Source organism: Aulostomus chinensis, chromosome 10, assembly GCF_037954235.1.
Source record: "Aulostomus chinensis isolate RoL2024-O1b breed Wild chromosome 10, RoL_Achi_v1.0, whole genome shotgun sequence".
In the NCBI taxonomy this organism is placed as follows: Eukaryota; Metazoa; Chordata; class Actinopteri; order Syngnathiformes; family Aulostomidae; genus Aulostomus; species Aulostomus chinensis.
In genome coordinates this window covers 2,578,574-2,604,863 of record NC_141329.1, presented here as the reverse complement: position 1 = coordinate 2,604,863, position 26,290 = coordinate 2,578,574, and the positions used below count along the sequence as shown (strand labels likewise).

The 26,290-nt window shown below is 46.9% G+C and overlaps 1 protein-coding gene across 6 annotated transcripts in view; it reads right to left on the bottom strand.

Annotated features, from left to right (window-relative positions):
• kcnab1a (potassium voltage-gated channel subfamily A regulatory beta subunit 1a) overlaps positions 1-22,763 on the bottom strand; it is an 87,559-nt gene extending 64,796 nt beyond the window's left edge. For 3 of the 6 annotated variants that reach the window (XR_015118107.1, XR_015118108.1, XM_086215553.1), the window contains exons 1-3: positions 22,299-22,763; positions 14,518-14,600; positions 13,155-13,485 (exon numbers count right to left, since the gene is read on the bottom strand). Coding sequence is in view for 1 of the 6 variants with exons in the window: in XM_086215553.1 (XP_086071679.1) it covers positions 13,155-13,485; positions 14,518-14,593 (407 nt within the window). In the remaining 5 variants the exon portion in view is untranslated. Of the gene's footprint in view, positions 1-13,154; positions 13,486-14,517; positions 14,601-22,298 lie in introns of those variants that run through there. The other 3 variants (XM_086215556.1, XM_086215558.1, XM_086215555.1) reach the window with 3 other exon arrangements.
• Positions 22,764-26,290: the final 3,527 nt, after the last annotated feature.

The window sequence follows — 26,290 nt, the reverse complement described above, 5'->3', positions numbered from 1 at the left end:
TAAAATCAAACATGAGTGGATTTCAGAGCCGGAATCCAGAGAAGCCAAAGCCCAGTTGACCTTCATTCTGTGCTCTATATTGTGTATATGACCTTCATGACATTCCTCCCATGAACTACGTTTTCTGGTCACTCACACACACACGCCAGACAATGCTGTAACTGAGAATATACTGTCTGACATTTGAATTATCTTGTGGAACAAATGGCAAATCAATGCAATGAAACGAGACTCATGGCGCTGCTCTTGAAACACTCCGAGCTGGACCGGGTTCATGATTCCAACAGCTCGACTCAAACACCCACCAAAAGCAAAAGGTCAGAGCTGAGAAGTCCGGGGACGTGACAGAAACAGAAATCTGCAAATGGCAGTGAATACTTGGAGAATTCTGCTGCCCTGTTGGTGAAGATGAAGGTGGTGTCAAGAGGGCGTAAACACGGATGTAAAGGATTCTACGCCTTCCTAATCGGGAGTGGGAGGAGCCTGCATGAGTGAGAGCGCATCCTCTACATCAGTGGGTAACAGCTTAGGAGGGAATTCCTGTAAAAATAGAAGGAAACGTGTGACTGGGTGCAAAATAGATGGTTTATTCTTCTTTTAGAACAAATACACCATTCAGGTCATTTCTGTCTGTACAGCAGAGTCAACTACAACACAACGTGAAACAATCAGGTGAATTAACCAGCGAATAAAAAAAAACTCTCTTTCAGACCAAAAAAACAAGCTGTTTTCTGCACTGACGCTGGTGGCTGTCATGGACCTCCGCCAAATGTTTAATGAAATGCAATAAAGCAAAGGTAAGGATCCAAGAAGTTCCCCGAGACACGAGAGGGCGACCTTGTCCACTCAGCCTCAAGAGAAAAGTCCGCTAATAAAACCATAAAATGCCTCCATTCTGCCCAACTGAGTGTCCTGAAGCCTCAACGCTCCAAGTTGGTTCGAAAAACACCACTGACGCCACATTTTAGCTCCCGTTCTGACTGAAGCCTGTTGCTCTCAGCCATGACACCGGGTTTCTGGTGAGTCCTGATTACCCGGCAGGTGCACAGCCATCTGATACCGTTTTAATCCATTTTGAGATGCTGACACTTTTCCTGTTACCACAACTCGAGATCCATGGAAGCCTCTTTATACACCAATTTCACGGCAGGTAAAATTCATACAATCTCTTAATCCAATTTAGTTTTAAAAAAATTCAGGACCCTGGTGGTCTGGTTTATCACTACGAATGTTATCAGCTCCAACTGTGCTTAGCCCACCATAACAGGTCGAACGGTCTCATGTGGAAAAGGTGTGTCATGTCCTGGAAAACAAACCAGGCTCCTTTAGTCGTTTAAGCGGAGTTGATGCACGGTGGCGTGGCGGCATAAGGACCTGGATGCTGGCGTTTGTGCAGCACAGTGACGAGAGCGAGAGAGTGGACGCACAAAACTTCATGTAGATTAGCATGAATTTTATTCTTCTTGTTCGTACTCACTGTCAACTCTGGATACAACTATTTGGATTTTACAGATGGTGTGCGTGTGTGCGTGTGTGTGTTTGCATTGATTTGCATGTGCAATCATGTGCACAGGCAGGACGCCCAACAGTCAAGCAGAGAGCGAGAGATGGCAGGAGCGCCGTCGAGCAGCTTTGGCGAGTTCATGGCTTTGTTAATTGGATTATGTCAAACATCTGTGTCTACTCTCAAGTTCACGCTTTCATTTCATGCTCTGATTCCCGTGCGTCAGACTTGAACTGTGTTGTATCACTTGTCCTCCAACAGAGGACAGTTGTGAGCTTTGGCGTTACCTCTGCCAAGGAGGTCATGTGATCTGAGTCCTTTGATAAGCTTATAAGACAAGAACACAACTACGACCGTGCCTCAGATGAAGACCCTGAGTTCAGCCCCTGGTTCACTGGTGATTTTAGAGCCGCGTGGAGGAACGAGAGGTTACGCCACACTGACATCAATGATGTGTATCACGGTAACATACAGCCGCGGTCCTGAATTTGCTGTAACGTAAGCTGCCTAAAATGGCAGCCTCATTCAGACGCCCCCCTCCTCTTCCTCTCCTAGTAGACGATGAACATTAGGGGAATTACTTGAACCATAAAATGCTGGAAATAAAAGCTCTTCAAGCTACTGGGAGGGTGAAGCGGTGGAGCGAAGGTGGGCTCTTCGACGCTGCCAAAGACTCCTGTGATAGGTGCATTACCACGGCTCTAATTATCCAGAGAGGGCAGCAAGTCCAAACTTGAAAAGGAACCTCCGGAATCTGGATGTCACGGTTGGGACCTCAGAGGTTTCAGTCTGAGAAAAGTGAACTTGGTGGAAGAGTTACTGAAGTGTAAAACACTTGGAAGCTTGATTTATGAGCGCGTGGCTATGTAGAGAGACCCTCCATCACTCGTGAGCGCTGACGGAGAATTTCATCTCCACTTCTCATGTCGTTTATCATCTCACACTCATCAAGGGTGGGTGTGTGTGTGTGTGTGCGTGTGCGTGTGAGTGAAACAGGGAAGAATGTCTTGATCAGTTCAGCTTCCTCGGGGGAGATTAGATCACTTCATCTCACGTTACAATCAAACATTAGAGCGTTAACTGATTTCGTCAAGCGTCATCGTATTACCGTGTTGCAAGGTTGCACGTAGATCGTGTTCAGAGATGGACTGTGCATTTATGAAGAGGTGACAATTGCTTCGATTAGAATCCAAATGAAATGAATCCAGATCTATACATGGAAGTGCTGTGCAGGCTGCGGTCCAGGAGGTGGAACTGGAAATGTAGATCCAGCAGCAATCAGGAATTAAAAAGCTGAAGGACGCTTTTAATCAGGCTACACACACACACACACACACACACACACAGTATTAGGATCAGGTCTAAACACAACAATGTCAAAACGTCAAGATTCAATCAACTTGATCAGCTGTCTTACTGCATCTGTCAATCACCACTGAGTTCCAGTTTCTGTCCTGCACTTCCAAGTTTGTGTGATTCAATTTGCTGTTTTCAGCACAGTCTCTTCAAAACATTCAGATCTGCTACCCCGCGACGTTTAAGGGCTGAGAGTCCGGGATCGTCATTTTAACTGAACCTGACTGTGAGGCGAAGACGCAACCATATTCACTACAGCACCTAATCTGGCTTTGATTTTGAACGCGTCACGTTTATCCTGAACCATTCAACTCCATTCTGCACATGAAATTAATATTCATAGCAACACTTTATTTCTGTAGCATTTTTCAAAACAAAATCCCTCACAGGGCACCAGAAGTAGACAGGAACTCAGCAGAGCGTACCCTCCACCCCCCGAGCCAGAGTGGAAGACGTTACAGGCTTTGTTCTGTTAAATTGATTCACAACTAAATGTGACGGCGTCCTCCTTGGCCTTCTCTCCCGTTCACATGAAAGGTGCCCGAGTGTAGCGTCTGTGTAATCGGCTCACAGTCAGACAACAGAACGAGCCACTGAAGCGTAAGTGAGAACGTGGAACATATCAAGAAAGCGGTGCTAATGGAGAGTTCTATCCCAAGGGGAAGCAAACCTGTCAGAGTGGACGCAGCGGCAGCGGCGGCGGCTGGTGCAGGGACGTGAGCGAGAGGATCTCTCGTCTTAAGTCCAGTTACAAATGACTGCAGCACTGTGAAGGAAATGCAGTTTTCTGAGGAACTCCAGAGGAAAAAAAAGGACTTCCTTCATTGGTTACCCATAAAAAATATTAAGCTCTGTTTAATCTGGAAGTTAAAACCTCGCCAATAATTCTGGAAGATTGGGTGAAAACCCATGAGACTCGACTCAGACTGCAGGTATCAGTCCTGCTGCATCTGTGCTGCATTGCTGCACCCAAGCCAGTGAATCACTCCTGGTACTGTTGTTAGATTAATAAACACACTAAACATACATCTGTGTGTGTGTGTGTGTGTGTGTGTGTGTGTGTTATTTATCGTGACGCTATCTCTCATATCTCACTCTCTCCCTGGTTCTCCGACCTCTCCTCTCTAAATTGGCCAAGAGGGAGCCTCAGTGCATCACCTTTCCACAAGAGAGGCCTGCAACAAACACACACACACAAACCACTCCTTCATACAATCTGTGGAGAAACACACACACACACACACACACACACACACACACACACACAGAAAGTGCTGATACAAGGAGGTATAAACTTCGCCCTCATGGTGCACCAGCCAGCTCACTGCTGGTGAAGGCTGGATACACGGTGCCACTGAAGCCCTCGATTTAAGGGTGACTGAGCACAAATGCACCTACAGAGGTAATTATATATTTCTATATATACATACACACACATACATACACACACTCGTGCATGCGTGTGTGCACAAAAGGTGAGGAGATTTGAAGGGTCCTGGCTGCGATGAGGCTGGGAAGGCTCCCCTGCCATCCACAGCGGCGCCGCTCCAGAACGCGCTTGTTCCCGTCCCTCTGCATCTCTGGGATCTCCAAAGCTGCTCTGACTCATCAGGGGTAAAGAGTTTACCGTTGACAACCATCACACACACTTGCAGCTTCACGCTTCACTGACTGTTGTCAATGCTGCAGCAGGTCCACGGCTCCCCCTAGTGGTAACACCACCAACAAGCACTGTAAACACATTGTAAATGAATCTCCAACAACAGTGCGTCTCCTGTGTATGACTGAACCCTGTACCCCTCACACACACACACACACACACACACACACACACACACACACACGTACAGGGTGTTCTTAACCCACCCACACTGTCGTCATTACAAATTAGCTTTTTAACAGCTGCTCTTATCTAGAGAGATGAACAGAAAATAGATCAGCCTCAGTGTGTGTTACACTCTCTCTCTCTCTCCCTCTCTCTCTCTCTCTCTCTCTCTCTCTCTCACACACACACAGCTAGCATTAGCAGGTCCCGATGGGGGGTCCTAATTCAGGTTTTATAAATGTGTTGTCTGACCTCATAGAACATCTAGTTGTGGTACTTTGGCTGCACTTTGATTTTCCAACAGCTACAGTGTCACCTTGATCAGCTAATAGATTTTTATTAAGGGGATAGTGTGTGTGAATGTGTATGTGTGTGTGAGAGAGAGAGAGAGAGAGAGAGAGAGAGAGAGAGAGAGAGAGAGAGAGAGAGAGAGAGAGAGAGCGCGAGAGAGAGAGAGAGAGAGAGAGAGAGAGAGCGAGAGAGAGCGAGAGAGAGAGAGAAAGCCACAGCTCTTTCTCTGTTACGTGATGGGGAGTAAGATGAAGCTCCACTGAGGCTGCGGCTTTATCCTCAGGCAACCCCACTGCGACGAGTGCTTATCAGCCCTCATCAATAATAGACCGATACAAAGGGAGGAGAAGCGGCGAGATCTAACAACCAAGAACCGAGACAAAAACACAAAGTGAACAGTAACAAGGTGAAAATCCATCTCACTAAATCTTGCAGGTCATTGACCAAACTGGGCCTGACAGTTACAACCTCTCACTGACTCATCAGCGCTGATACTGAGCCTCTAACAGTTGAGCATATTTGCAGCAGAGTGAGTCAGAGAACTCTTGACACAGCGTCAAAATACTCCTTCATTTGTCTTAATTATGACAGAAGTCTAAAATAATGGCGATACTGAAGTCGCATCGACCCGTTCGACCCTGGTCACCAGTCTGGAATGAGCCAGAAACACCAACCCCAACTCATCAGACTCGGTTTTCCTATTTATTTATCTTAATGTCGCATCACATCCACCGCACGAGGCAGGAACTCTACCACCATCTCTCGTTTTTTTCCCACTGGCTTCTGATCTCCGAAGATCATCTTTGAGGGGAAACAAAAGCGCAGCGGCCATTTGTGCAGCTGACAGAGTTTCAAAGACAGTTCAGCCGGGCGCAGCGACCCACGGTGACTCTCTGACCCCCGACAGCAGCAGCAGTCACTCTCCCCCACCAGCACGTCACGACAGCAAACTGAGGAGTGTGTTTGTGTGTGTGTCTCTCTCTCTCTCTCTCTCCATGCGTGTGTGTGTGTGTAAGAAAGAGATTCCAGTTGACTTTCTAAACTGCCGTTAATTTATTGATGGGAGAACGATCTGTTAAGAACAAGCTCACTTGATAGTGGACTGATATACCTGAGAGGTTTGTGTGTGTGTGTGTGTGTGTGTGTGTACTACAAGACAGGAATTAGAGTAAATATATTATGTCCTGGATCTGATGTGTTATTAGACTTTAATCTTTCATTTTTCCTGTTAGCTTCCTGGGATGAAGGAGTCGATAAAATGCCTCAGGAGTGAGAGAAAGGAGACTGGAATGAGAAAAGTCAGGGAGTGAACAGACGGGTCCAGCCCTAAGAGTGATAGAGCAGCGAGTAAGTCATCAGGTGAGTGTGAGCCTCAGGCCTCAGGCAGTACTGCACTGTAGTACTCATGACTGTAGTATCTGATTTACACCTCAGTACATCTCCAATCCTTAAATCATCGAGAAGAATCCTCCTGGGATGGGAGGTGAAACGTCCTCAAGGAAACTGAAACATGGTAGCACGTGAGCTGGACGACAATCCGACAATCCATCCCTCCATCCATTTTCTACCGCTTATCCTGTTCAGGGTGGTGGGGGTGGAGCCTATCCCAGCAGCCTTCCCCCTGGACAGGTCACCAGTCCATGGCAGGACCAACACATAGAGACAGACAACCATTGGCTCTCCCAGCCACGCCTACGGCCAATTTAGAGTCTGGATTAACCTGGTCCCTCTTGATGTCTTTGGACTGTGGAGGAAGCTGGAGTACCAGAGAGAACCCAGCAGGAACAGGGAGAACATGCAGACTCACACAAAAAGACCCCGTGCTGCAGCCGGGGCTCCACCCACAACCTTCTTGCTGGGGGGCCACAGTGAGGACCACTGCTCCACCGTGCCGCCCACGACCTGTGTTAGAATCTTACTGTTTGAATAACAGGAGCCATGGGTGCGGTAGCACTGGCACCACAGAAGAGGAGAAAATGGAAAGGGTGATTTAGCAGCGTGTAACTTTATTGAACGCCGTGCACTTGCTGATGAGAAGGTTTTCCCACTATTTTCTCACAGTTGAAAGTCATTTATCGCGTCAGTGGTTCTGAACCGGGATCTCTGGTCCAGTACCACACCATTAACAGCTCAGTCGTAACAGAAAAGGCAGTAAAACCGGCCAATTGTGCTGCTAGGATCAAACTCTGACAGGAAATGACCACACAAGATGCCTCCAACACATCTGTAACAATCTTACAATGTAACAAGAGTTTCTCACACACACACACACACACACGCACACACGTCATATTACCGTGACAATTAAGTATTTAGAGTGAGGATATATCAGCTCCTGTGTTAAATATTCACTTGTTTTCCAAGATGAATTAAGGATGAACCTTTGATGCATATAAGTGTGTGTGCGTGCGTGTGTGTTCAGTTACAAGCCACAATGATTTCTGATTAAGGGCGTGCGCACACACACACACACACACACACACACACACACACGCACGCACGCACACAAGAAACTGAGACAAATGTGTTTCTATCTTTTCAATCCTCACAAATGTAGGAAGAAACAGGGAAGTAAGACAGTCGAGAAGACGAAAAAATGAGTGACACACGGAAGAAGAACAACAACTGGAGACGCCGTTCCTCCCACCCTGGTCCATCAGGAGGCAGGGCTCATTTAACCGGACGGACTGACAAACATCCAGACTGTCTACACACACGCACGTGCGCACACACACACACACACACACACACACGCTGGTACACCCAGGCACATGGCATATGCTTCATAATGTAACCTTCTGCCCCCTGGAGGTCTAAATGCCTGCTCGCTGCCTTACCCAACATTCCTTGCTCCCTGTCCAATAATATCACGGGCTTGTGATTAATCCATTTCCCTCCTGGTCTGATTGAATTGGTGTGTGTGTGTGTGTGTGTGTGTGTGTGTGTGTGTGTGTGTGTGTGTGTGTGTGTGTGTGTGTGTGTGTGCGTGTTGAAAGAGCAGCACAGACCATTTGCTGCTGTAACTACTCTGGCATTTAGGTTAAAAGAGGATGAACTACATCAGTGCTTTTCGTTTATTTCAGGCTTGATCAATGACGATAGGTCCTTTACTAATTCCGATACCAATTCAGCCCCCGACCAGCGTCGTCCGTGTTTTAACACAAAACATGTTGACAGCGTCCAACTCAGAGGGTGAGGGGACATCAAGAAGCACGAGTGCTGCAATCAGCTTCTAAAAAGGAACATTTTTTAAAATCGCCACAGAGGGGGAAACATCATTCTAAAGCCCTGTTATATAACTTGTTACCTCAGTTTAGTTTTTGTTAAGTCATTGTGATTTTTGCTTTATAATTTTATAAAGAAATTGGATACCAAAGTGCACGTACGGCCCGGTCTCCAGCCGCCTGTCTACCCCGGGGTAAACCAACGATCCGGCTACATGATTTCAAGCTGCCTTGGAAACAGATTCATTGTTTTGTTGCTGACTTTAACAACCACAAGATGAATCCAGCTTAAAATGGCTCGTTAATATTTGACCGTTGACTCTCTCCGTTCAGTGCAGTCGAGGCAGGTTTCGTTTTATCTTTTGCCTTTTTTTTTTTTAAAGGATGTAAGCTAAACTAAAATGGAGTTTATTTCCCTGCACAATCTTGACCACAGATACACGCTGACCTGGAAAAGGACAGTGGCGGCCAGCTGTTTGATTAGGTTACCATGACAACCAACGCAAACCTTCAGACACGCGTATTCATGCCAGGACCACACATATGTCCGGCTCCCCAGGCGAAACGCTAAGAGCACACAGCCATATGAGCTCTCATTGCCAGGTTGACCCAACAGGGATTCAGCCTGCCGTCAAACCGCCAGCACAGCCCGCCCCCTTTCCTCGTTCTCCCTGCCTCCATCCAAGTAAATGCAGAGAAAGTTTTTTATGTTTCTAAATAATGTAATACGTCAAAAGTCTTGTAAAAATGACCTAAAACAGTCATTTCCTCCTTTTTTTTATTCAATCAAAGCACTGATGTACCCAGTAGAACAAAGCATCTGTTACATAAACCTGATCGATCCGCTGATGGATTTCACATGGAGATCAATAGCTCCCATCATGCAGCGGGAATTGTGTTACAAACAGGGTGACCTTGAAAAGTTGAAGATGAGCTCGATGGGCTGCACTCTGCCACGCCAACTTTTGAGCCAGACTTTGCCCACACGTCAAATCTCCCCAAATTCTCTGTCCAATGAAGCAGAAATGGCCTGAAAACAACATCCGTGACATAAATGCGCTCAAATTCTTCCCCAAAAACAACCAGACTCGTGGCAAAGAGCATCTTGCCTTGTTTGCTGACAGATGCCATCTAGTGGCTGCTGTAAGTATGACAACAGAAAATCAGGAGATTAGTCCATTTCCAGTGAAATATCCAGGTTCGGGTCCACAGTGGGAAGCTGGAGGCGTCCGACTGTAGCGAGCAAGAGGAAGTTAATGTTCCGTTGTTATCCAGATGTAACAAAAGTGTTAATTTGAATCAAAAATAGAATCTTGCCCCCAGCGTCAGCAAGATGTTGTTCCTAAATCCTTCATTCATCACTGAGGTGGAAGGGAAACATGTTTAAGAGGGTCAACTGGAGGACTTAGACGGATATTTGAGTTGGAAGATTTGTTATAACCCACAAAGTGACAGTGAATAATAAACGCACATTCAAGGCTAATTAAGGGCATCAAGGTCAACTTTGTCATCTTCACACACCAACGTCGCTGTCGCTTTTTAGAAGCATAAACGCAGAAATCTGACGACACGGACAGCCACGCTCTTCATCCGTCTTCTACACGTACAGTGATGATGTCATCCACCTGTTAGCGTCCACCTTTTTACAGACATGTACATTCACAAGTGCACTGTTTACTCGTGCTGTCGAACAAAACGGAAGTAGCTCACGGTACTGTTAACCACCAAACTTCTTAACACGCTACCGTTAACCACAGACCTTATCAACACACTAGTATTAACCACAGACCTTATTAACACACTAGTATTAACCACAGACCTTATTAACACGCTAGTATTAACCACAGACCTTATTAACACACTAGTATTAACCACAGACCTTATTAACACGCTAGTATTAACCACAGACCTTATTAACACACTAGCGTTAACCACAGACCTTATTAACACGCTAGTGTAAACCACAGACCTTATTAATACACTAGTATTAACCACAGACCTTATTAACACGCTAGTGTAAACCACAGACCTTATTAACACACTAGTATTAACCACAGACCTTATTAACACGCTAGCGTTAACCACAGACCTTATTAACACGCTAGTATTAACCACAGACTTTATTAACACACTAGCGTTAACCACAGACCTTATCAGCACGCTAGTATTAACCACAGACCTTATCAGCACGCTAGTATTAACCACAGACCTTATCAGCACGCTAGTATTAACCACAGACCTTATCAGCACGCTAGCATTAACCACAGACCTTATTAACACGCTAGTATTAACCACAGACCTTATCAACACACTAGCATTAACCACAGACCTTATCAGCACGCTAGTATTAACCACAGACCTTATCAGCACGCTAGTATTAACCACAGACTTTATTAACACACTAGCGTTAACCACAGACCTTATTAACACACTAGCGTTAACCACAGACCTTATCAGCACGCTAGTATTAACCACAGACCTTATCAGCACGCTAGCATTAACCACAGACCTTCTTAACACACTAGTGTTAACCACAGACCTTATTAACACGCTAGTGTTAACCACAGACCTTATTAACACGCTAGTGTTAACCACAGACTTTATTAACACGCTAGTATTAACCACAGACCTTATTAACACACTAGTATCAACCACAGACCTTATTAACACACTAGTATTAACCACAGACCTTATTAACACGCTAGTATTAACCACAGACCTTATTAACACGCTAGTATTAACCACAGACCTTATTAACACACTAGTATCAACCACAGACCTTCTTAACACACTAGTATTAACCACAGACCTTCTTAACACACTAGTATTAACCACAGACCTTATCAGCACGCTAGCATTAACCACAGACCTTCTTAACACACTAGTGTTAACCACAGACCTTATTAACACGCTAGTGTTAACCACAGACCTTATTAACACGCTAGTGTTAACCACAGACTTTATTAACACGCTAGTATTAACCACAGACCTTATTAACACACTAGTATCAACCACAGACCTTATTAACACACTAGTATTAACCACAGACCTTATTAACACACTAGTATTAACCACAGACCTTCTTAACACACTAGTATTAACCACAGACCTTATCAGCACGCTAGCATTAACCACAGACCTTCTTAACACACTAGTGTTAACCACAGACCTTATTAACACGCTAGTGTTAACCACAGACCTTATTAACACGCTAGTGTTAACCACAGACTTTATTAACACGCTAGTATTAACCACAGACCTTATTAACACACTAGTATCAACCACAGACCTTATTAACACACTAGTATTAACCACAGACCTTATTAACACGCTAGTATTAACCACAGACCTTATTAACACACTAGTATTAACCACAGACCTTATTAACACACTAGTATTAACCACAGACCTTATTAACACACTAGTGTTAACCACAGACCTTCTTAACACACTAGTGTTAACCACAGACCTTCTTAACACGCTCGTATTAACCACAGACCTTCTTAACACACTAGTGTAAACCACAGACCTTATTAACACGCTAGTATTAACCACAGACCTTATTAACACGCTCGTATTAACCACAGACCTTATTAACACGCTCGTATTAACCACAGACCTTAGTAAGACGCTAGTGTAAACCACAGACCTTATTAACACACTAGTGTTAACCACAGACCTTATTAACACGCTAGTATTAACCACAGACCTTAGTAAGACGCTCGTATTAACCACAGACCTTAGTAAGACGCTAGTGTAAACCACAGACCTTATTAACACGCTACCGTTAACCACAGACCTTATTAACACGCTACCGTTAACCACAGACTTTATCAGCACGCTAGTGTTAACCACAGACCTTATTAACACGCTAGTATTAACCACAGACCTTAGTAAGACGCTCGTATTAACCACAGACCTTAGTAAGACGCTAGTGTAAACCACAGACCTTATTAACACGCTACCGTTAACCACAGACCTTATTAACACGCTACCGTTAACCACAGACCTTATTAACACGCTACCGTTAACCACAGACCTTATCAGCACGCTAGTATTAACCACAGACCTTATCAGCACGCTAGTATTAACCACAGACCTTATTAACACGCTACCGTTAACCACAGACCTTATTAACACACTAGTATTAACCACAGACCTTCTTAACACACTAGTATTAACCACAGACCTTATTAACACGCTAGTATTAACCACAGACCTTATTAACACGCTAGTATTAACCACAGACCTTAGTAAGACGCTCGTATTAACCACAGACCTTAGTAAGACGCTAGTGTAAACCACAGACCTTATTAACACGCTACCGTTAACCACAGACCTTATTAACACGCTACCGTTAACCACAGACCTTATCAGCACGCTAGTATTAACCACAGACCTTATCAGCACGCTAGTATTAACCACAGACCTTATTAACACGCTACCGTTAACCACAGACCTTATTAACACACTAGTATTAACCACAGACCTTCTTAACACACTAGTATTAACCACAGACCTTCTTAACACGCTAGTATTAACCACAGACCTTATTAACACGCTAGTATTAACCACAGACCTTATTAACACGCTAGTATTAACCACAGACCTTAGTAAGACGCTAGTGTAAACCACAGACCTTATTAACATGCTACCGTTAACCACAGACCTTATTAACACGCTACCGTTAACCACAGACCTTATTAACACGCTAGCGTTAACCACAGACCTTATTAACACGCTACCCTTAACCACAGACCTTATCAACACGCTAGTGTAAACCACAGTTGGAAGCCAACGAGCTCCAGTAACTTATTTCCAGGTTTTTGACACGATCCTCAGCTTCTCTTCAGTGAGAGCAACAACCACCATGATGATGCTTTCAAGGTTGCCATGGCTACCAGTTAGCCTGTGAGGGTTGCAGGACTAGCAGGGGTGGAGGGGTGGAGGTTACCTGTAGACCATGCCTGTCTGGCTTTTGATGGTGTTGTGCAGCGACAGCGAGTGGAAGTTGAGGAACTCCTCCAGCTGTTTGAGCTCCAGCTCACTCTTGGGTTTGTTGGCCGTCCACAGCATCAGAGGAGCGTAGGGTCGCGGGCCCGTCCCCATGGACGCTTGGCTGATGAGCCTCCCCTGGCTGGCGCCCTGGGCCTGGACCACGCTCTGTCCTCTGGACCCCTTCTGCTTGGGGTTGGGGATCTCTGGACATGTTGCTTTGTACAGGTACATCTTCTCCTTGCCCGCCTCACTTGATCCTCTCTCAGTCTGTCCCGTCGTCTCTGAGTCTGTCCCACAAACATGTACACTCAGGGTAATCCAGGTAGGCCCGGCGCCCACACAGCGCTACATGGACTCTGTGTGAGTGTGACTAACGCTCAAAGTGGAGGCAAGTATTCCTCTGGATGAAGCGCCAGGTGCAGTAGACACGTATCCGCTCATTTAAAGATTGAAAGAAGGAACATAGGAAAATCCGTTGGAGAGAGAAACTGAAGCGGCTTTTTCCTCACATGTTCTCCTTCATGAGCGCTGCCACATATGTTCTCAGTACACATGCACACATGCAGATAAAGAGACCCACACACGTTTAACTCACTCTCTCGTCCTCTCTCCTCGGCTGCACTCTCTCACCCAACACACACACACACACACACACACACACTCGCTGTCACTTTGCCCCCCACTCAGCCAGTCCACATTATAAGCTCAGTTTGGTTTTGCTCCCTATTAAACGGCATGAGAATCTGGGACATTTTTTCCCACCCTCTCTCTCCCCTTCTCTCTCTCTCTCTCTCAATCTCTCTCTATCCTTTTACCCTCTTTCCTCTCTCACTTCCTCCATCATCCCTCCTTTGTCTCTCAGTATTCCCTCTGTCACAAACCCTTTCACTTACTCCTGATTTCCTCTCGTGCGTCCCTCTTTTCCCTTTTCTACGCCTCCATCTTTTACATCTGGCTCAGAGGTGGATGTGTACATTTTTCTTTTCATTTCATACTCTGCCCTGAATTTCTCCTCTCTTCTCTCTACAAACAAAGTGCACTCTGGAATTTGCCCTAAACACACACACACACACTCTCACACACATGTGGACAGCCAGCAGCATGTTATGCACAATTGCACACAGTCTGGGGGCAGTGGTTTTGTAATGACGTGAAACACAACCAACATTAGGAAGCCTCTTTCTCCCTCCCTCCTCTCTCTCTCTCTCTCTCTCTCTCTCTCTCTCTCTCTCTCTCTCTCTCTAACACACACACACACATCCCTTCTTACGATGCTTGTGTACACTTCTTCAGGTGAAACCACGCCAGGAGCAACACACCTTGTCGTATGACGAGCATCAGGTGACACGTCTTCATAGCGGCAGGAATGTGGGTTAAATGGCTCCACCTCCACATCTAGTTTCTCCTCATCCATTATTAAGGGACAGCGACACCCAGGATTCAGGGAAAAAAACAATTAAAGGAAAAACAGTTTTGTACATAAAAAATAGTTTTGTTTGTGTTTTTTCTTTTTTTTTTAAGAGACGGTGCCGCTAGAAAACAGGACTGTTGTGTGAAAGGAAGTTGGGACAAATTGGCCACGCGTGCTTAAGCCGTCATCAGTCCACATGGTTCATATGCCCTTCCAGATTGAAACCTTCCAATTTATCACGGCTTGTGCGTCCCCTGTGGCGAGGTGGGATTAATGCCGGGGTTCAGTATCACTGGGGGGGGGTGAGGATCCAACCAGCAAGCCTTTGGTTACAAGCCTACCTCCGAGCCGTGTATTCGTTCGAGTTTTAACCTCCCATGGTGGAGAATGCGTGGAAAGCCTGTTAGAACGAGACTGACGGTGCATGTCATTTTGTTAGGTGATGAGGTTGTTTGCGTTCTGACACCAGGAACAGAGCTGACATCTGGGGCAGCCATGTTGCCCCTTTGTTATTCTGTGAATGTTCTTCCCTAAAAAGGGAATGTTCCCTCCTCCGAGCTGCGTCAACACACACCAACTGCCTTTTCAACTTAAAGCCTCCAACATTTTGGACCCCACAAACACGATGGGTTTCAGACATATGAAGTAAAAGAAGCCACCGCCCCCAAACACACACACACACACACACACACACACACACTCACCTCTGACCTCCTCTTGGGAGTTTTCAATGACATCATGTCTGGTCCCCCAGTGGATTGTGGGAATCGTGAGGAATGCCATTCTCCCATATCTGGAGGGTTGAGTTTAGACATAAACTGACCCTCTTACACACACACACACACACACACACACACACACACACACAGAATGTTCTGCTGATCGTCCTGAGCTTCATTCTAACTTTCTGGTCATTTTGGCAGAAATTCGAAGTTTCACTATATCAAGATAGTTTCTGTCTTACCTCGTTCAGATACTTCTACTTCTCGGTTCCTAGTACATTTGCTACTTCACTGATGCTTTGTGCCTCTGAGTTCTGACGGGAGTGAATATTTCTACTGGTTCACGCTTGGCGTGGCGTGATGAGGAGACGAGTCGGTACAAACAGTTGGTTTCCGACAGCGAAACACCGGAGACGTTCGTAGCTGCTGAAGGTGCAGATAAGCGATGAGACCAGGCCAGTGTGAAGAATACCAACCTCAACAAAGAGTGAGTGTATTAACGTGAAGATGGCGGCGTGCGTTTACAGTGCCAGACATGGGGGGGGGGGGGGGGCTGGGTTGTTCATTGTCCTGCAGGATGGGTGGAAAAACTGATCCAGTTTGGCAGCGGGAATGTCAGCTGAGCTTACGCAATGCCAGTGTGTTTACAGAGTAATTATAGACACTAGACACACACACACACACACACACACACACACACACACAAGGTTTATCTGCGCAGACACATTGAATGTATATCTTAATCTGAGTACATAGTACATTTATAATTCAGCTGTGTTGTGTGTGTGTGTGTGTGCGTTGTGAGTGTGCGCCAGTGTCGTGCAGTGATAGATTACTAAGTGTTTCTAATAAAATAAAGGGAATATTAATACTTCTACTGTGTCTAGTAATGCATCTCCAAAATTGTTATTTTCAGATTCAGCCTGTTGAGTTTGTAACAGGAGAGTTGGTGAGTGGTGTGGAGGGGAGGAATAAAAGCCGCCATCAGCTCCATTAAAAAAAGTGAAAGATGTGGCGTGTGTGTGTGCGTGTGTCCCATTCGGTCTGTTGTTTACATGCTTTTATTTAGGTGTCCGGTGTTGAGAACAGTGACAGTCTCATCGAAAACCTGTCCCGGTCCTCGTCGTCCTCTCTGCTCCTCTTCGCTCCCGCCCTCCTGTGTTTTACCTGCTGCCGTTCTGAATTTTCCCATCAGCTTCATGTTCCCGGAGACTAATTAAGCTCTCCTCTTCGTGCTGCCCCCACCACCCCCACATGCTCTCCCTGCAGTGAGTAACTCACTATATAATGATTGCATACGTCTGATAAATATTAAGAGCGCCAGGCCTAATTCGCGGTAGAGGCGTAGAGTAGCACACCGCAGCACAGCCATTTATATTTATATTTATAGATGATGTGTGTGATAGCTTTTACTCATCACTGGGTGTTTGTACACTGCATTAAACCCTGGTTTACTTCAACGAGCGTGTGTTTCTATTGGATCCGACTCTGTGGCAGCAATAATCATGCCAGCGATCAGTTTCCAGCCCTCGGGGACTGTCCTGCTCCTATTCAACACCCGAGTGTTGGCCTACATTTCCCACTAAATCCCCACCTTATTATCATCATCGCTGAAATCTACCAGCTTCATTCTGAGGAGTGAGGACAGAGGGGGATCATATAGAGTCACCAGATACACCGACAATAACCTGAGCCAAGCAGCGCACAAACAGTTCACCTGTCCTGAGGCTCCTTCTCTATTAATCAGGAGAATAAGAACAATCATTCATTAGACAAGTCAGCCCACAACCTGGAGAACATTTAGAGGGTTGAAGCCTTTCCAAGAAATTCAATCTACCGTCTCTTAATATCCTGCACTGGGGTTTTTTTTTTAATACATTTAATTAAGATGATCTGTGTGTTTTATGTAAATCACTTCTGAATTCCAACTTTTTCCCCCCAACCAGAAGGCCTCAAATGAAGCAGGAAATTAAAGGTGACAAATATTTGTTCAGTTTTGTGAGTGAAAGTCCAGCTGAAATGACAAAGACCATTTTAAACTTTTAAAAACACACTGTTCACTTCAAAAAAAAAAAACACGCTGTTGCTGTGTCAGAGCTGCACCTGTCTGTGTAAGACGAGCCACATTAGCAGGCCAACAGTCAGAAACCGTACATCGAACCCTGTCTTCGTTCTCCAAATCACTGCCCTACGGAGCCACTGTCCCACACTGGGGTGGGCTTCATGTCTCCGACAGGTACCGCCATCTCATCGCCACAGCCACAGCAAACAAACACTTTCATAACGGGAGTGAATGAGGTGGTTAAAAAAAAAAGAAAGATGAAAGTCAGATAAAAAGCTTGTGACGCCTCAGCGTAGAAACCAGGATCGCTCGTTGGTGCTGTGGGCGATAAGGAGGGCGTTACTGTGCAGCGTACGCGTCAGCCGAGGCAGCGCTGACCGCTCATTAGGACGATGATGCGTCCAGTGGCCCGTGTGCCACATTGGTTTAGCGAATACCGTCTCACCAACTGCGTGTGATTTATTCAACATGCAAAGCAGAAGAACCTCAGATGAACGGCACGAAAATGAAGCAGCTCCTCCGAGGATGAGGTGTTGTCGTACGGTAGAATCGGCATTCGCACGATCGACAAGTCGAGCTTTTTCCAGGGTTGGGGGGGGGGGGGGGGTTTGTTAGTGGCTCATTTTTAAAAGCGTGTGATTTCTGTGTTTTATTCTGCCCATGTTTTTCTGTTAAATCACTGGAGAGCAAAAAGTCACAGCAATTGTTCAAATCTGTGTGTGTGTGTGTGTGTGTGTGTACAGCCATCGCTGTTTGGCACTGTGTCTGGAACTCAAAGAAGAGAGCTGGCAGACTGTTTTGTGTGTGTGTGTGTGTGTGAAGGTCGTGCTAATCTTACAGTCATTCACACAGTGCTGTCCTTTTTATTGGTGGTCCACTGAGCTCATCACTCCAGACATGTACGCATTTAACACTGTTGTCCCTCACACACACACACACACACACACACACACCTCCCCCGCGTGCACGCATCAGTCTGTCAGTCAAACCCTGAGAGGCTGTAAAGAGCATGTGAAGTGAGCAGCTGCCAACACTTAGTGTGATTTCATGTGTGGCGGCTAAACGTTATCTGTCAGTCGGACTTCTATTGTGTTCCACGCGTTTTATTTGAAAAAGTATTCAGCCCCTTTGTGACGTTACCAATGCCGTCTTCGACCTCAGACAACAGCAGGAGTTTGTTGCATCGCAAACTTCAATTCAACAGGCCACGATCCAAGAAGGGAATTAACACTTCATACTTGAGAAGAGGGAAATAACACAGTTAAAAGATGATGAGGCGAGAGAGACGATCTTATAAATTCTCAGCCAGGCTCATGTGAAATGAAACAATGTGACAATGAATGGTTTATCTGTCAAAAACCAAATGAGACAAAGGGAGGCTTCTCGAACCAAAGCCCTGGTGAGGACGCCCATCAGCCAAAACACTAAAACCACCTGTGGACTCCACAACTTTACAGCTGACTCGTTTTCTCAGACATTTGTGAGGCAGGGGCTCTTCTGTTGTGTCAGACAGACATCCTTCACTCCGACTAGCGCACCAGGGACCCTGTTCAACAGTTTTCCTTCCTCGGACCACCTCTGGTAACCACGGCAACCCCAGACACCGCCAGTCGTGCTGTTCTGGCTCTGAGCAGCTCATCTAGCTATCAAAGTTTGTCCCTCACATCCCTGTGTTTGCCCAAACTTCAGAAGTGGACTTTTCCTGTGCTGCCTCGTGCGTTCCTCCTCCATGGAACCAGATCATCAATACCCTGCAAGCTCAGGAACATACAAGCAACAGTTGTCGAGACAACTGAGGAAACGCCAGAGACGCAGAGAGTCCTGTCTTATAGAGAGAAGATGTATAAAAGTTTGAGGCAGTAAGAGACAGAGATGCGCTCAGACATTCTGATGCAGTCACATCTTCATGATATATTCAGATTAATCCAGATACATTAAAAAATCCCTCGACAGAAACCGTGTCAGTCGACTGCTACATGCTAATGTATCTGCTAATGATGTAACCAAGGCTGGCGGTTGCAGCTGCCAGGAATCAAACCTGCGGGCTGAACCCGTCTGCATGTGACCAAACGAAGCCCCTGGCAAAACTACCTCTCTGCTTCAGTCGGTTCACAATTGAGCCGTACGCACAAAAGGATTCTGCCAAATAATTTCCTCTGAGTGAACAAACACATTCGGATTATAGAAATCCCTCTGAATTACCATTTCTCTCTGCTTTGTTTCTTTACAACACATAAATGGATTCATGACTTTTTGGGAGACGTCAACATTTTGTCTTCGCCGTGCGCCCTTGGTTCTCATTCAACCTCGTCTCTTGTCTCTGCTCGGCTTTGTTTCACTAAATTAATGTGTGAATTGAGCCAAAACCAGCAGGGAGGACAGAGAATGGGGGGGTGGGGGGGTGCTGAGAAAAGAGAGGGAGGAAGGCAGGACTGGAGACTGATAAACGTGGAGCTTTAGGCTTGAATGATTGGAATGGGACACAGAGGGATTAGGCATTTAGCGACAAGAAAGAGGAGTAGTGGAGAAGGACGACATGGAATGAGAGTGGAGCCTCAACCGGCACTGAAAATATCCGTGTGCGAGAAACACGGAGCGTCGACGGGGAAAGGGAGCGATGGGAAACAGGATCCCGATGAGCCAAACTTCCAAAAGTGGTAATTGTCACAGCCAGCGAACCAACGCCATTGGTGGGCTCGGCCTGCCAATCACACAAGCTGGAATTAAAAGACTCGCTCCAGCCTCCATATGTTTTGTCACCATGGTGTTACCAGGTGTCAACACAGTCTAATACAGCAAGACAGATGCTGGCTATTAGCATTACGGGCAGATCAGGTGACACAACTCTAAGCCGGAGGCCGTTATGAGCAGCGGGACACCTGTGACACACAACACTCACAAATGAAAAGATAGAAGAGGAGGGGAAGCACTTTTCATCACATACAGCTGATCAGCCTCCTTAAGACAGCTTCACACACACACACACACTTCATAGGCTTAGTGTGAACGGTGTGTGGAGAAAAACATTTATAATTTCACACACACACACACACACACATATATATATATATATATATATAATGTGTGTGTGTGTGTGTGTGTCAGAAGAAAACTGCAGGGACAAAAGCTGTGTTGCTAATTGACAACATGCTAATGAGAGTGTCAGTTGTTAGCAAGCGTCCCCTGAACTGGTTTTCCTCGGTAGCTTTGAGGCGGTTTGTTACGGGAGCACCACTTTTTTGCGTGATGCACCAAACGCCGCCAGCGTGGGAAATTTATTCCGCACTTTGGGAGGAACTGTCTCTTTTTTTAGCCAACCATCCAATCACATTGGAGTAGGGGTGGGACAAATAGGCCAAACATCGCATCCTTCAGCAACGGGGGGGAGACCATGAACCACAAGACTGTACTCACCCACAAAATCTGTGTGTGTGTGTGTGCAGCACATGAGGCCCTCACATAAAGCTGCGTTGTGTCTCTCAAACACACGCCAACTGACCTGTAGGGCATGCCAGTCTTATAGGGGACTGTCTCCTCTTTGCCCAGTCCAAACATCTTCAGGTACCAGTTGGTCTCCATCTCTCTGATCAGCGCGGCTCTGTGCCGATGCTGCACCCCCTGCCTACCACAGGAGGCGCTGCGCTTGGCCTCCTGGGAGCTGCTTCGGTGGGCTTTCGCTCCGCTGACAGAACCCACCGAGTGTTGGCGGTGCACATGAGGTGGCTGATGTCCAACTGGACCCCCGACGCCCCCTCCGCTGCTCCTGGCAGCTAGCATGACTCCAGGCTGCGCCCCCTCCCCTCAAAGACCCAGTTCAGGAAGCGAGGCTCAGCTTCCAAGTGTCTACAAATCTTTCAGCTCTTTCTGAAACGACTGTTCACTCCAACTTCAGCTGCATCTCCCAGGAATGCTTCGTCAGGGTCGGTCCGGAGAGCTGTCCCCCTGCTGTCCCCAAAATCTCTGCATTCGCTCTCTAGATTTTGTTTGACAACTTGTCACTCTCACCAACTTGTTTTTGTCCTCTTTCTTTTTGTGTCTGTCTCTGTCCCTCAGTCTGTGGGTTCAGCGAGCTCTCTGGTCTCTTATAGCCTCATCCACCCTGAAACAAGATCCTGCTTTCCTTGTCTCGTCACCGGCTGCACCGGCCTAAAAGGAGGGAGCCAAACATGCCAGGGTGTCGACAATGCACACACTCACAAACACACACTCTGCATGACAGCTCGACACAGATGCTCCCCAGTGTGACTACAACATTCAGGGCGTGATATGACCGCATTAAAAGAACGCACATCCAACCTGACGACAGGACCGCCGCGTGCATTCACAGGTTGTAACACTTTCAGAAATTAAATGACGGTTTCTGTCCTGGTGGGGGTGAACTGAAGCTTTAGAAGACAAATCCAAGACAACTAGCAGACACCCCAAGTGCACTGATTGTTTCCTCCAGACGAGAACTAGTGGCAGCTCTATATTTACACACTTCCTAGACCCCCCCCCCCCACCCCCCAGGGTCTGTGCACCATTCCTCAGGCCCTCACAAACATCTCTGAACATTTTAGCATGCCACCTGGAGACGCACATTGGATTCCCATCAGACACGTATTTTTCCTACCGATTTCCAGTAATCGACACTGGTTCCAGTCCCAGCGCTCCTTGAGTTGAGAGCGAAAAATTAGCACGAGTGCCTAAAATGAAGTTAGTTCATCTAAACTCTATTTTTGAGTTAATAATTTATATTTTTCCTGAAAACAGCAGTCTGCCGCCATAAGAACCACGTGTTCTTGTACATTAGTGCACACCTTGTGGTAATCATCTCACAGCATGTTGACATATTTGAAGCGCAGCAAAAGTACAACACGACCACAGCTGCGGTGAAAAACTCAGGAAAATCACAACTCTACTGACCGTGAGCCTGAGGGCGGAAGTGCCTCTCCGCCTCCGGTGACATCAGAGCCGCCAGGTGCGTCTTTCCTCCACCCGGGTACTCGCGCGTGTGTGCGGGAAGTGACTGTGACTTCAGCCCCGGACTCCCGTCGGACCTTCGGGTGTAGAACGAGTCGCTTGAGTTCCAGCTCTGTCACACCTGCTTCCCATCAGGTGTGATTCCAGCCACGTCACTCATCACCTGGAGGCAGCTCAGGTGACCAGAACTTTACCATGAGCGGCCTCCAAGTGTGGGGCAACCGAACACTGACCCAAAGCCCGGTACCGGTCCGAGACCCGGTGGTTGGAGACAGTGCGGCGTGCTGAGGTCAGGTCGCGCACGGTGAGCAGCGCGTGCGCATCAAAAAGGAAACGCGAATCAAAGCTTAAGTCGCAAGTTCAAGTCCCCATCTGGGATGTCACGTGCCATGGTCGCGCACTAACCGGAACTGAACACGTGATTAGCATCAGCATCAGCAGCCCAGCCCAATGCGCACTGAGAAACAATGAAAATGTTTCTCAACTTGCAAAACGGCTCCCGATTCTTCACCAGGCAGACACCTGACGTCACGTGGCTGGCTGCACCTGGGAGAGGGTTAAAAGCAGCACATGCATGGGCATCGTGTTAGTGTGTGTGTGTGTGTGAGTGAGAGAGAGAGAGAGAGAGACACAGCGGGGTGGCATTAATTGGAGGTGGGTGGAGCAACCCTGGAGAGGCATCCCTTCAATCATGGTTTGCAGGGTGGAGGTGGCTGGCATGCTGATGAGATGCAAATGAGCGTCTGCTGGAGAGCAAAGGGCGCTGACGTAGAACATCCATCCGACTCAACGCACTCTCAGGGAAACACACAGCTGCCAGGCCGCCATCTGTCAGGAGCAAAAGAGAAGATGGAAGTTAGAAAGACGACGGGAGGTTTGGGTGGAGCGGGGAGTTCATCTCTGATGAAGGCTGTCTGAGTGAAGAGCACTCATCCACAACAAAGGCAGTCAGTGGGCACCACTGCATTTTAATTGGCTAAAATCAAAGTAAACTGATAAGTAAATTGATCTCTGCTCAGGGGTCCTGAGCTGACAACGACAGCCGCGGTGCCCCAGGCCCACCCACAGCTAGACGCCATGGTCTCTGTCCAGTTGTGTCCTCACAAATCGAAACACAGAAACTAGGCAGCATGGTGGTGCAGTGGTCAGCGCTGTCACCTCACAGCAAGAATGTTCCAGGTTTGAGCCCCGGCTGGAGCACAGGGTCTTTCTGTGTGAGTCTCCATGTTCTCCCTGTTCCTGCTGGGTTCTCTCTGGTACTCCAGCTTCCTCCACAGTCCAAAGACATCAAGAGGGACCAGGTTAATCCAGACTCTAAATTGACCGTAGGTGTGAATGTGAGGGCCAATGGTTGTCTGTCTCTATGTGTTGGCCCTGCCATGGACTGGTGACCTGTCCAGGGGGAACCCCACCTCTCGCCTGTAGCCGCTGGGATAGGCTCCACCCCCCCCCACGCCCCTTAATAGGAACAAGCGGAAGACGATGGATGGATGGAACACAGAAACTACAACTCTTGGTTAGCCGCCAGTCTCCATTAGCTTCAAGCTTCATTCACATAACAGTCGCAGGTTCTTCCTCCATTCTGGGAGAACTAAGAAGTGATGGAGGAGGGAGAACACACCTGTGAGCTCAGGTAAGGTACCGCTGTAGCGATGAGCTCAGTTACATGACGGAGATGAACATTGTAATATTCAACAAAGAAGAACTACAACCATCCTGCCAAAACATACTCCTCTGCTACTGCTGTCACTGCGTGTGTCTTGAGGTCGGACTCATCTAGTTAGATTCTTTATCGGTCAGGGGGCCGTTTATTAAGTTGGTCACATGTTTGGTTGTCCCTCCTCTGAGGAACGTGTCCATTCCCTCGTGCATCACGTGACTTTTTGCGGCGGAGTCTCCTAATGCCCTGGAGAGCAGCGATCCGCGGGGTCAAGTGAACAGATCAACGATGGAGCTTCAGTCATGAATTATTCAGGCAGGTAATGAGACCCTGATAGGTCACTGGATGTGTGTCTGGGGGAGGGGGCGGGGTCAGTCCTGACGTCACCCAGACAAACCCTGGATATCATGATGGACACAAATACTCCCAATGCCTTTCTCTCAGTCGCTGACAGCAAATTTGCCTCACGGTCGTGTTCTTTGTTGCACTTGCTGGTGGTGAAGCCCGTTTGTTTTTGTATTTTAAATTTTTTGAATTAATTTACTTCCTGTTTCCTTCCTGTCTCATTATTCCATGGCTTCTCAGTTGAATTTCCATCGGGGCTGCGTCTGCACACAGAAACACCCTGGAATAAAATCCCCCGCGCCGTGGTGATGATGTGATTTATGAGCATTAGCGCAGCGTAGGGCCTGGTTTGTGTCCAACACTCCCCTGTCCTGCGTGTCGCGTCACTTCACCTCAGGTGTCCTTCAACATCACCCAGAACCCAATCTGATGGCTCTTTAATTTCCCGGTGACTAAGAGGGAAATTCAAGTCGTTTCAAGCGAAACTCCTTCCGAGACGCAAACTGATACGGCGGTGATCCCGCCTCTGTGCTCATCTGCTGGATTCGTCTCATGATGAATGTCTTTCTCTGTCTTTACTTTCTCTAATTATGTTGAATGTCTTTTTATGTTTGCTTAATGTAAAGCACCTGGAGTTGCCCTGTTGCTGAAATGTGCTGGACAAATAAACTTGCCTTGCCTTGATGCATGGGCGGCCTCCATCAGCGAGGTTGTTCTGGTCATCGTGAGTCTTCCCTTCTCCCCACAGTGAGTGACGGACGCGTGTGGTGTGTTACAGTTGCACAAGAGTCTTCAACCTGTCTCACACACACACACACACACACACAGCAAGGGGGTCCTGATGCAGGAGCTGGTCTCGTCTGTCAGGGATCCCCACCATGCAAGCCTGTGAAAGGTCATCGCCTCTGAAGGGTTTACATTGTGATCGTGATGTGCTGACATCATCGCCGTCGTTTCTCCGTGTCTTTTAACTCGGTATGTCCTCAGAAACCGTCTCACATGATGCTACAAGTTATCGGTAAAACCTGTTTCTCATCCCCTGGGACGCTAAACACACACACACACACACACACACACTCAATGGCTCATTAGAAGCTCAGGAGGTCTGATAACAGAAAGGTTCACAATAAAAAATGAACACATCACGACTGTTGGAGTGACAGCATCTGATTATTCTGAATGCAAAACATACAAGACACGTGATGATGTCATGCGTCCACGCAACAGCACGGGTTCACGTGGAAGTTCAACGCCGGGTTAGACGTCGCTCGGCTTCTTTGCTGAAGAAATGATATCAATTTGTAATTTGTGGCTTCCAGAACCCGATGAGTCAGAAGAAGCCCCCGTCTTCAGTTTCCCCCAGAACTCTGGATCGATGAGGACGTTGGAGGCTCGTGGCGCGTCGCGTGTTTTGTTTAAATACAAACGTAAGCGGAAAGAGGGTACATTTACCTTTTGGTGAAGTAAAAAAACAAAACAAAAACACATTATACATAATTTTTATAATACAAAAATGATACAGTAAATTGGTGCTCCGTATTCAGGCAACAAGCACAAACAAGCTTGGCAGAGAGAGAAATGTCACCTTTCCTGTAAGTTCTGGTATTTTAAGTGGATTACACACACACACACACACACACACACACACACACACACACACACACACACACACACACACACCAGGATGATCAATCACCAGACCGGGGTAATACCATCCTGATGATTAGAGAAGCCTCTTTCTGGATCTCTTGAGAGTTTCTGTCCAGAGCGACCAAACGTGCCAGTACATTACGTCTCTAAACTGGTTGGTCAATCGGGAAAGAAACAAATGGCGTCAGTTGCGCGCCTCATCTGAGTCGTGCCACACTCACTCGGGCGTTTATCAACTCAGGAGCTGATGAGGAGACAGAAACACTTAAAATCTGGCAGG